This window comes from Rutidosis leptorrhynchoides, chromosome 7 (assembly GCF_046630445.1).
Source record: "Rutidosis leptorrhynchoides isolate AG116_Rl617_1_P2 chromosome 7, CSIRO_AGI_Rlap_v1, whole genome shotgun sequence".
In the NCBI taxonomy this organism is placed as follows: domain Eukaryota; kingdom Viridiplantae; phylum Streptophyta; class Magnoliopsida; order Asterales; family Asteraceae; genus Rutidosis; species Rutidosis leptorrhynchoides.
In genome coordinates, this window is record NC_092339.1 from 266,257,684 (window position 1) to 266,271,066 (window position 13,383).

Genomic DNA, 13,383 nt, shown 5'->3' on the forward strand with positions numbered 1-13,383 from the left:
AAATAGATGAGAAAGGCTTAAAAAACTGCACAGAATCCTTATGCTTGCTGTTGGCCGTGGGCTTCTTGGCTCGAAAGGGAGTTCATTTTTTGGTTTTTACAAGCTCACATCTAGTGTCAATCAAATCCTAACTAAAGGCAAAGGTGTTGGGGTTATTGCTTGGGGTATTATTTGCTTGAGGCTTCAAGTTAGAGGCTCCATTCTTCATCATCTTCATCATCATCATCTTGCTTGTTGATAACAACCCTCAACTAGCTTGAGGAGGTATACATCTTCTCTACTTGTTTTATATGTAAGCATAATTTCATGACTTGATACATATATGGAATTCAATTCAAATGGTTAAACATATAAACATGTTTTCTTAATAATCATGCTTCCGCTTGTTTTAACTCTACTTGAATGGGTTTTATGATTTTGTTAACATTATGAACTTGTTGATATGTTGAATTCCATCATCTTCACCGCCATCACATTACTTTTAGAGATGATCGAAAAGAGGAAGCTATGAGATATCAACGTGTGATCGATGTCTACTTTGTTTACCTCAACAGAAACAGTGATGCTCAAAGCTCAAACCAAGTTCAAGCCAGCTGATCTATGTCAGATACTGTGTTGCTCGTTTGTATTTTGTTTTTGATGATGATGTATTTAGGCGAGAGAGAGAATCTGGATATGTACTTGATGTTAAACTGATGTTACTTTTGGACTTATATGTATTTCATGGACGTTTACTTTATTGTAATCGATGGTCTAGGTCCTAGGAGGAGTTGTTGATGCATTTCATGTAAGTCCCTAGACATCTAACCTACGTCCATTGTAGGTACTTCAATTTATGGAATACCATGATGGCTCGTTATTATCCTATCTGTGTTTGTATGTGGTTACAGGTACTGCAGAAACACGATATGGATGTTTGACTATATTAGACTTAGTTAGACGTGCGAGTAAAGTCTCACTAGTACGGCTGACAGGCTCATACGCACGGTTGATGCTGAACTAAGTCACAATTATAACCTAAATGAGATGACACGAGTGAGTGATCACCCGTACGGCTGATGAAGCCAACTCGTACGTGTGATGGATGACTCGTACGGGTGAGTCAACAGCAGAGGTATATAAGGGTTATGTTCTTCATTTTAGGTTAAGCCTCTCACACACATACACCACTTAGATCTGGTTCCCTGAATCCGATCCTCTCTCAACCCAAATCACTCCAGGTAGTGAATAATAGCTCTAGGCATTAATCTAATCACACCCTTGTTGTGGTTTGACTAATTTAATCCCAAAAAGCTCCTAATATTCACTTAGATTGGTTTGATTCACTAATTCCTCCTTTGTGTGAATTAAACCTGTTGATTTCGAAGTTCCTAGTCATGTTTCATCACTTACCCAAACACACATGTGGCCGACGAAGAGCGATAGGTCAAACATTAATCACTCGCCACATAACCAAATACTCACAGGTGACCGACGAAGAGCGATAGGTCAAACGTTAATCGCTCATCACATGCTCACCTCCAATTGTGGTCGACAAAGAGTCATTCTTTTCGAATATCACTAACCACATTCCAAACACACACATACACACGTGGCCGACAAAGAGCGATAGATCAAATGTTAATCACTCGCCACATTCACAAACCGAATATAGCCAACGAAGAGCTATCCACACGGATATCACTCACTATATTTTCCCAACTCAATTGTGGTCCACGAAAAGTGAATCCTAACGGATGTCACTTACCACTTCGCACGCAAGCAACCAAATTATATACATAAACGTATAAATATTCCACTCACCTTGATTACTTGAAAAGCAATCCCGCTTGAGCTCCTAATCGTCCAAATACAAATCACCTAAGTAATTCACAACAAATAAGCCAAACAATCTAGCTTATAACTAAAATACCAATAAGTGCAATATTAACCCAATTGCACTTACTTCTAATTTCACTAAGTCAAAATCTCACCCGAAACACCCATAATCACAATCGACTAGTGATTATGTTCCAACAACCCATTTACTCAAGGTTTCATCATCAAAACGCATTACTTGCATCAATTTACACAAAACCCATTTTGACCTAATCTCAAGTCAAAACACCCATTTGCAAGTTTACACTAATAATCACTTATAACCTAAGTTAACAAGTGATTTCACATCCAAACATGATTATCAACTAATCAGTTTCATCATCCAATCCAAAACCCACCAACAATGGTTATCAACACCATTTACTAACTCAATCACCCAATTACCAACTAGTGGGTTTACTCAAGAACACTCAAATCAAAACCCCAATTATGAACAGTAAATCAAACTATGAAAAATCGGAGTTAGAACTTACCAATACTACCATAACATAGCCAAGAGCGAGATGAACAACCTTAACACTTGGGCTTTTGATCGATTCAAGCTCCTTCTTCTCCAAATCTCCAAATCTCTCTCTCTCTAAGAATGAAATGAGAGTGTTTGTGGATTTGAAATGTGGTTCAAACTAGATCCAAAACTGATAATATGGCCACACATCCGGACTCAAGTGAAAAGACCAAAATGCCCTTCATTTAATTCAAACTATCAAAAAGCATGATTCTGTCACAGACTAGGTGCGCTGAGCGCACCACTATATGTGTGCGACGCGCACAAGCTCCATCTCAGCTGTCAGTTTCAGTTTGATTATTCGACGTTCATGTACACCTGTACACTTGGGTTTAGGGTCTTACACCCTCCCCACTATAAATAACAAGCTTATTCACCCATTTTACACTTGATTTCATTCTCATTTTACACACACTTACTCTATAATTCCCTCTCTAGTCTTTCTCACACTAAAAATTGTAAGTTTAAATTTTCTTCTTCTTCTTCTTCTTCTTCTTCTTCTTCTTCTTCTTCTCTTCTTCTACACGAAATCATCATCATCATTAAAGGATCAAGCTTTTTAGCTTCTTGATCTTGTTATAACTTGAAGATTCAAACTTTGATTTGAATCCTTCAAGAACATGAAAGACTCAAGCTTTCTAGCTTCGAATCTTCATTACTTTGTTGGATCTAAGTTTTCTAGCTTATGATCCCTTTATTTTGTTAAAAAGATCAAAACTTGTGTTTATGATCTTCATGAAACTTGAAGATCTAGCCATTTGCTTTAAGGATCTTCAAGAACATTAAAGATCCAAGCTTTATAGCTTAGGGTTTCATTATTTTGTTAAAGATCTTAGCTTTTTAGCTTATGGTCTCATTACTTTTACTAGATCTTAGCTTTCTAGCTTATGGTCTCATTAATCTTGTAAAGATCCAAGCTTTCTAGCTTAGAGTTTCTTAATACTTGAGATCTAAGTTATTATTGTAGATCTCACTTGATTGGAACCTTTTTATGATTTTTATGGTGATAAAAATCAAGTCTTCATCATCTCATATGATGAAGATGCATAAACTTGTGCCAAAAGGACAAAGGTTGAAGCTTTATTGTGTTTATGCAATAAAGAGACAACATTGATGTTCAAAACTTATAGAATATTAGCTTTTACTCTTAGTTATGTGTTGATGGTTGAAACTTGGTCAAAGTGATGCTAAAACATCAAAGAGTTGTACACTTGAAGCTCACACGCATCAAGGATGAGAACCGTGATGAGCATCAAGCACCAAGAAACCCACCGGAGCACTTGTTTGCTGTTTTTCGGGGTCTGATCAGACTGCTATGACTTCTGGAAAATCAATTTTCAGATAGTTCGTTTCGAGTAGATGACTTTTCGTTTAGGACTCGCCTAAATCCGATATACGGTTTAGGATTTATAGCCTTCCGAAAATCACTACGCCCTTGTAACGACGTGCTGAAAATTCTGACCTACACACGCTTGAACCGTCGCCACGGCCAAACGATATCGAGTTAGGATCTGAAAATTGGACAGAAGTTAGAGGACTCACATACGGAGCCTTGGCCACTGACAACGCGTCTTTTCGTTTTATATAGAGGTCGTAGCAGTTGTCTTAAGTCAGCCTTTTGTTTCGATCTCTATTCTTGTTGAAAACTTACTTTATCTTTTACGAATGATGATGATGATACTTAAGACTTAATTTATTCACTTTTAAACTTTTGGGGACAATTTACTGACCTAATAACCTTTGACTTAGGTTGAGGACCTTTTAGATCGACCAACTTACTTGTTTGGACCGACTTATTACTTGCTTACATTTTCGTATCGATTTTACCGCACATTCACTGTGAGTTATAGCTTCCCTATTTACTTTACTATTTTTGGGACTGAGAATACATGCGCTTTTTATGTTTTACATACTAGACACGAGTACTTAAACTTTATATATGTGTGGGTGACATAACGGCACAAAGATTCCCCTTAGCTCGGTAACGTTTTGTCATTGGTTTATGAACTGGTGAACGCGAATCTTAGATATGGATCCATAGGGTTTGACATCCCCACTCGGGCTAGTCGCGCTAACATTCAACGGGTGTTTAATACTTCGTAAATAGACGCACTCGTCAAGTGTACTTTTAGGGGGTAATATTACGTTAAGTTAGTTACCGGGTGCCCACGGATAAGCATATACTTTATCATACTGATTTGAATTGCTGGTTGAAGCACTGAAATCTCGTGGTCTACATTACATTAATGATTACAAACAAACTATAGCTCACCAACATTCGTGTTGACTTTTTAAGCATGTATTTCTCAGGTGCTTAGACGTTGTTTCTTCCGCTGTTAGACTTGCTGTTATAGTCTTGGTGTTATAGACTTGCTGTTACAGACTCGCTGTGTTAGACTTCCGCTGCATTACTTAGAGATGTCTCAATCAAGGAACTTTTACTTTGCATTCACAACTTATGTTACATTAGAACAATGGCTTTGTAATGACCTTTGTGTCACGTACTTATGTTAATGCTTTCTATTCATAGAAGCACGTTATCTTTATAAAACATTTGACGTTGGTAAAGACGTCACATTTTCATGAATGCAAAACTTGTTTTAAAACAGCATGTAGTATTGTACCGTGTAATGGACCTGTTGTTGACGATCCGTACACGTTGATTTTGTACGGGGCGTCACAAATTTGATCTTATTAACTGCTCTTATGTTGAATGTTATTGTGTTTTGCTATTGAATACTACTCCGTACTACTAATCTTTTAGTTTAATCCGAAGATAATAGCATGATGTTAACCCTTTTAACCAAGTAATTTATAATTCCAATTGTATTCATGCTATATTTGTCTAAACAAACTTTTAGTTCTCCTTATGACTAACTGTATGATTATAAAATATAAAGAATAGGTGCACAACTTGAGTTTTAGTACCTTGTTAATTTTAAGTACGAGAAGGTGTTATCACCAAATTACTATTGTATGTATTCAACTTTAAAATATTCTATTATATGCTTTCAACTATTAATATCTACTATTGTATGCAAACCATTACTTATACATCAGGTAGCAGGTTACTAACATTAATTTTTGACACAGTTGGTCCCTCAACATAACGACTGTTAGTTAAATATGTAACTATTGCATGTTCATCATTTCTTCTTGAAGTTCATCATCTTCATTCACAAACCCTAATTTTTTTTTTTTTTTTTCTCCAAATCAAAATCAGCACCTTCAAATTAAACATAAATCTAACAATTCAATATTGTTTAAAAGGAAAAATTGTTCATCGCACCTAAAATTTTCAAACATAAATCTGAAACAATAACATTGTCTTAATTAAATTTGTTCTCTCCGCTACAATTAAATCAACATTCCAGTTAATTATTCTTTTTTCCACCTTTAAATCAACATTCCAGTTAATTATTCTTTTTTCCACCTTTATATGCATGTTTAACAACTCACCATTGTTACTTTTAATACCCATCAGTGAAAATTATAAGTTAGCCCTAGAGATTTTGTATGAGTTATCAAAAATCAAGTATGTGATATTGGTTTATAAATGGTCCGTATACTTTATTATTGAATGGTTTAGGCATGTCATACGTTTATGAAGAATTCAAGAGCAAAAGCATCAACAAGTTGTGATAAATTTACCCAGGTTATTTTTAATCTCGAAAGTTATGAATCAAAATCGGTTGAATATCATCCTGTAGTAGCTACATAACCATATAGAAAAGAATTTAAGAGCAAAAACATCAACAAGTTTCAATCATGAAGAACATTGACGTCACATAAAAGATGAACATTAAATTTAATTTTGAGATCTGGGATGTTTCAGATGATGAAATCAACACAAAGTTGCTTGAAATCCGTAACTGAATGCTCGATCATCAGTTTGAATACCTGAAATCAACACAAACACTTCAATCGATTCGTTGACCAAATACCATCGAACTTTGACCTCCAGATCTGAGATTCAAGAGTGTTTTTTAATTCAATTTAAAGGTTTTCAAGCGTTAAGTTTAAGATTAGAATCACATATCTGAGTCTAATTTATGCTTATAAACAACCTTTGAAAATTTGAAGTTCTAATGTTGAATATGAAATTATGAACGTACTGTAGCAAAACAAATAGAAATATCCTTGATTTTTTTATTTTCTGGCTTTGATAAAGTCAAGATGTGATAATTAGAATGGTATAAATTGTTGGAGGTTTTGATTTTTAGGGTCGTATTTTGATTGGGATCATATACATTTTTTGTGAGTTCAATTTTATGGGGGTTATGTGGAAAGGAAATCAAGAACTTGTATGCATCAGTTTTAGGAAAAGATGAACAAGGATAAAAGGGACCATATGATGTAATTTTGTCAAGAAAAAATAGATCATGCAATATTTGTCAAATATGAGGGATTAATTATGTAATTTTGGAATTATGGTGACTGAAAATATACCACAGAACAATTTAAATAATTGAATACATACAATAGGAGATCTGAAAGTATGATGCATACAATAGAAATTTGGTAAAAGTTCGATGATTTTTAAACAATTTTTCCTACAAAATTTGGTAAAAGTACAGGGTGTGTTGATAAATTATTATTTTTTTTTTTATGTTGACGTGTTAGGTCTAAAGATCTTGACTATATTTTCTACAAATTTAGGACCAAAGTCTGGCTAACTTTTGTAGAGGCAGTGACAAGAATGTTGGGTGAGTACATTGACTAGGAAACCTAACAAATTAAAATGTACGTTATTACAATAACAATAAAATCTAATACCATATGAGTGGTGTATGAGAGAGGTGAGATGTAGACAATCATTCCCTTATTTGAAAATAAAAATAAGTCATTTCTTCACCTTGAATGAAAACACTCTCAAAATTAGAGAAAATAATCTCTCTTTCTATTTGACAAATAGATAGATTGCTTCCGAGTGGACCATCGGCCAATAAATTAAAAAAAGTTTTTAAGAAAGAAAATTAAATTAAAAATAAAAATAAAATTGAGATGCCATTAAAATTGTAAAATCAAATTTCCATGGGTTTTAAATCCTGCATAAAATTTAATTTAGGGTCTAAGAGTCAGTCAAGTCATCAATAAATCGACGCTTGTTGTCGACTCAATAACTAGAGCCGGTAAACACTAAATAACGAAAATCACGTTTTGATGCAGTTGATTATTTGACTACAATTATTCAAAACGAATAATTAGTTTTCAACCAAATACCCCCTAAGACCATTTAAGATGGTGAGGGTACGATGGGGTGTTATTTGTGGATAATGGTGCTGATGTAACAAATGTGATGACGTGATGGCATGGTGAAATTTGTAATGATATGACGTGATAGTTGTGTAATAGGAATGTTTCATCTTTTTATTTTCTTTTTCATTTTTTTACTAACTTATTAATTTTATTAACTATACATTATATATTATATTATATATAATATATATAATACATGTATATAATATTCAATTTTTAAAATCACATGCTTATAGTAACTATAAAAACAAGATATAAGTTCAAAACAAAAAAGAACAAAACTTTAGGGGCTATAACGTATTTTATTTCTAAGGTTATTACTCCATCCGTCATAGATTAATTGTCTTCAGACAAAAAATACACACTTTAAGAAATATCATTATCATATTGTACATTTTCTATACTTTTTTTTTTCTACTTTACAGTTTTACCCTCAATCAATTAATTAGAAATGTCTCTCACTTTTGTAATTTAATTAATTTATTAGGGACAATATGGTAAACTTCGTTAAATTTACTTTTTATTTTTGGAAATGGACAATTAATTTGAGAGAACCCGAAAAGGAATACTGGACAATTAATCTGGGACGGATGGAGTACTATTATTAATAAATCAGGGACTGAAGTTGTATATTAGTAAGATTTTATCATCTTCACATCTTATTTAATGCTGTACAAAAAACTAAAGTTAAAGAACATCACCAGCATCCATCCATGGCGAGTTGATGACTTCAAAAAAGAAAAGAAAAAAGAAAAGAAAAACAAGATAAGCAATTGAGGTGGCATGTTATGATTGGGCCAAGAATCCCTCACGCTACCTTCTTTTTCCGTGAAGCAGCCATCACGCCTACAACAATTCCGGCTCATCACGCTGCATTACGGCGCCATGGTGGTGTGATGGTGGCAAAATTTGTCCGATCACACTACATTAAGGAAAGGTCTAAACTAAAGGTATCATAAGCTATTGCATGAATTTTATATTATTATTATGATATGTATGGTTAGTGAATTATGAACTTTGATGTTTTGTGTGGTTTATAGGTCTAAGGTTATCTCAATTATCTTGTAGGTGTAATATATTTGTATAATGTAGTTTAAAACGAATTGGTGATGATAAGAAGTTTTTATAAACATATTATTGATATATTTCTTTTCAATTTTCGATGTGAAATGATTTGCGTCCTTTTTAAATCGATTATTTTTTACATGTCTTGATAAGAAGTTTTTATAAACATATTATTGATATATTTCTTTTCAATTTTCGATGTGAAATGATTTGCGTCCTTTTTAAATCGATTATTTTTTACATGTCTTTTTGAATCGATTATCTTCAACATGTATATTAACTATGGTTGGTAATGTTAGAATACTTGATTACATCATTGCAACTTTTAAGTTACTCTATATCTCTCATATTTATAGTTCACTATTTAATTTTGAGTTGTTTTAATTTAATAGTTCACATATAAAAATTGATAAAAAATAATAAAATAAATTTTTTTTATTCTCTTAATTTTTGCATATAAGATAAAAAATAAAAAATAAAGGGCAATTGTAAATAAAAAATATAGTATAATATCTCCTAATCTCCTAATCATGTATTCAGATATATAATATAACGTTTTTTCTTCTACGTTCAAGCTGTTCATCTGATTCTTACACGCCTAATCTTCTTGTCGTTGTTCTTCTCCGGTTAGAGTTTGTCATGGGAAAGAACTCGAGTGGGAAAAAGAAGAAAAAAACCGTTGATCCAACGCCTAGGGTTTTGAGAAACTGTAAAATTGAGTTTGATTTGAATGATACGACCAAAGATAATGGGTCGGAATCGACTGGTTCATTGGAAGAGATCCCGGAACCCACTGATAATGCAAACGATAATGATGATCGGATTAGTGTCCATTCGGAAGACTCTGATTCAATCGATGATTATCCGGAGTACGTTTCTCTTGAACGTAATGATGGTCATTCGGTTGAACCTCAGATCGTGTCTGATCCGGTGGGTACTCGGGAAGATGTTACTTCGAATCCAGTTGGTGTACCAGAGGTGAGTGGTTCTGTTGCTCAGGTGGCCACTAGGGAAGATGATACGTTGAAGAATGGTGGTATACCAGAGGTGAGTGATCCTGTTGAAATTGTTAAAAAGTTAAATGTTGAAACACCAAAGGTATCTTACTTGAATGCTACGGTTGGTACTTCAGTAACAAAAAAGGTGAACTTTAGGCTCATGGAGAGTTCTAATGTGATGAATGAAGGAGTTGACGTTGAGTTACCTATCTCTTCGATTATGGAAGCTTGTGATCATTATAGTAATACATTATACGGTTACTTTATCGGGAAAAGGGTCACTTACCCGGTTGTTAAGAACTATGTGATGAATACGTCGGCCAAGTATGGCATTGAGAAAACTATGATAAACTCGAAAGGATTTTATTTTTTCAAGTTTGCAACGTCTAAAGGTATGCATGATGTCCTGAAAAAGTCCTATGGATGATACGTACAGTCCCAATAATGTTGAATAAATGGGCGGCTAATGTTTCTTTGACGAAAGAGAACTTGTCTAAAGTGCCGGTTTGGGTGAAGTTGTTTGATGTTCCCCTTACAGGTTATACTGAAGATGGTCTTAGTATGATAACGTCGAAGGTTGGAAAGCCAATCATGTTGGATTCTTACACAAGCACGATGTGTGTGGAGACTTGGGGTCGCCCGAATTACGCTAGGGCTATGATTGAAATTAGTGCTGAAAGTGAGTTAAGGACTAGCTTGAAAGTTGGAATGCCTGGGATTAATGGTGCTAGCAGCTCAGTCGATACGGTTACTATTGAATATGAGTGGAAGCCGCCGAGATGCTCGGGCTGTAAAGTGTTTGGTCATAGGGATGCGCAATGCCCGAAAAATATCCCGGTTTAGCCAGCTACAAAAGTTATCGATAGTGATGGTTTTCAATCTGTAAAACCTTCGAAGGTGGTCACGCTGAATAAGAAACAGAATGACGGCTTTAAAATGGCAAAACGTGGGCCTACTATGGTGTACAGGCCAAAGATTAACCCAACAAATGTTACAAGTACAAGTGGTGCTCCAAGTAAGAACGTTCCAGTGGAAAAGCCAAGGAAGGATAAGCACCATGTTTCGATTAGTAACTCTTATGCTGTTCTAGATAACATTGTGGAAGAAGGATGAACAACAGGGTATCAACTTATTGATGAACCTAGTGATGTAGAACCTGGGAATAACGAGACTGTGAACTTTATGGTTCCACCAAATTCTGAGGGGGCAAGCATTCCCGGTAAGGACGGTCATCATGGTTAGTATCGCTTCATGGAATATAAGGGGTTTGAACCGAATCCCTAAACAACAAGAGGTTCACGAGGTGGTTGTTAGTAACCGGTTAAGTGTCTTTGCTATTTTAGAGTCTCACGTTGCTCTTAGTAAACTTAATAATGTTTGTAATTCCGTGTTTCCTCATTGGAGTTGGACATCGAATAGTAATATGTGTGCTATTGGTACTCGTATTATTTTGGGTTTGGATCCATCTGTAGCTCAACTTATGGTGGTTACAGCTACTGATCAGGTGGTTCATTGTCTACTCTCGTTTCATTGTGGTAAGAAATTCTATGTCTCTTTTGTTTATGCAGCTAATTACTACATACAATGTAGACAACTATGGAGGGATTTGTATGTTCATAAGCAGTTTGTGGGTGATCACCCTTGGACTATTATGGGGGATTTTAATGCATCTCTTAGTCTTGAGGAGTCCACTGCTAGCTCTTCAAATGTCACTATTGCTATGCGTGAGTTTCAAGAATGTGTAGATGCAATTAACATGGCGGATGTGAATTATTCTGGGTTACATTATTCATGGAATCAGCGTCCTAACTCGAAAACTGGTATTCTAAAGAAAATTGATCGAGTTATGGCTAATGATATGTTTATAGGGGATTTCCCGGATGCTTATGTTATTTTTCAACCTTATAGAATTTCTGATCATAGTCCCATGGTGTTAAAGTTGCCTGATGTTAGTGGTTCTAAGCCAAAACCGTTTAAGTTTGGCAATTTTGTTGTTCATAATGAGGCGTTTCAAAAGGTGGTTAAGGATGGTTGGGGTGTTGAGGTGCATGGTCATCTAATGTTTCGTGTTGTTAAAAGAGTTCGATTGATGAAGAAAGCCTTTAGAAAACTCATGTGGTCTAAAGGAAATATTCATGATCGAGTTACTAAACTAAGGGCTGAATTGGACTCAACGCAGGTTCTTCTAGATGTTAATCCTGATTCGGTGCCTCTTCGATTAGCTGAGAAAAACAAATTGCAGGAGTTTAACGAAGCATTGATTGAGGAAGAACGCTTTTTAAAACAAAAGGCAAAGGTGGAGTGGCTTCGAGTTGGTGATTCAAACTGTAGTTACTTCCACAAAGTTGTTAAAGGTAGGAAAAATCGTAACCATATTCACGCTATTTTTGACAATAATGATAATGTCGTTGAAGGTGATGGAGTTGCTAATGTTTTTACGCAACATTATGAACAATTCCTTGGTATGGCAGCCAACTATGATAGCATCGATGATCCTGATTCATTATTTACTTCACGCATTAGTTCGGTCAAAGCTGTTCATATGGTGAGACCAATTACGAGCCAGGAAGTTCGGAAGGCTATGTTCAATATTGGTAGATAAAGCGCCGGGGCCAGATGGGTACTCTTCGATGTTTTTCAAAGAGGCATGGGATATTGTTGGAGAGGATGTTTGTTCGGCTATTAAAGCTTTCTTTGCTAATGGTCAGTTGCTTTCGAAACTGAACCACACGATTATTGCTCTTATTCCAAAAACTCAGCACTCAAGTAAGGTGATGATGTAGCGTGAGGGTACGAAATAGTATTATTTTTGGTGAGGAAATACTATTAAATACGATACAATTTTACACAAGATATTTATTTATTTTTAGAATGGATATACTTAAACCTTGCTACAACACTTATAGGCAGTGTACCTAATCGTACAGTAGTGTAGTTTTTAGTAAGTCCGGTTCGTTCCACAGGGAAATCTTTAAACAAAGCGTAACGCTATATTAGTTTACTTTTATAAAAATACAAACATATATATAAGTAATATTATTATTATAAAGGGGGGTTTTTACCGTTTAATGACCGGTTTGTCGATTTTAAAACTTTAGTCGCAGTTAAAACCTAATGTAAAATATTAAATAAATAAAAGACTTAATTTAAAGCATGAAGTAAATAACGATAAATGAAATTACGAATAATAAAAGTGCGATAAAATAAACTTGCGATAATTAAAAAGTACGATAATTAAAAATGCAATTAAATATAATAACAATAAAAAATGCGATAATTAGAAGTGCAATTAAATATAAAATAAAGGAAATTAAATATGTAATAAAAGAATTATGCTTATTTAAACTTCCGTAATCATGATGTTTGACGTGTTGATTTTAGTTTTATGTCCATGGGTTAATTGTCCTTTGTCCTGGATTATTTAATATGTCCGTCTGGTTTTTGTCCATAACAGTCCATCAGTCATAAATATAAAGTGCGAGTGTCCTCGTCAAATTATTATTATACCCGAAGTTAAATATTCCAACTAATTGGGGATTCGAATTGTAACAAGGTTTTAATACTTTGTTTAATGAATACACCAGGTTATCGACTGCGTGTAAACCAAGGTTTTACTACTTTGTTAACAATTACACCAATTACCCTTGAATGTAATTTCACCCCTGTTTTAATTATTCT

General features: G+C 34.5%; 1 protein-coding gene across 1 annotated transcript; it reads left to right on the top strand.

Annotated features, from left to right (window-relative positions):
- The first annotated feature begins 10,939 nt into the window (after window positions 1-10,939).
- On the top strand, window positions 10,940-12,307 carry LOC139859994 (uncharacterized). The gene has a single exon (XM_071848765.1). It carries the CDS (start codon window positions 10,940-10,942, stop codon window positions 12,305-12,307), a length of 1,368 nt encoding a protein of 455 aa, XP_071704866.1.
- Window positions 12,308-13,383: the final 1,076 nt, after the last annotated feature.

Coding starts and splice junctions, on each gene's coding strand:
- LOC139859994 (XM_071848765.1), top strand. CDS start 10,940: ATGGTTAGTATCGCTTCATGGAATATAAGGGGTTTGAACCGAATCCCT.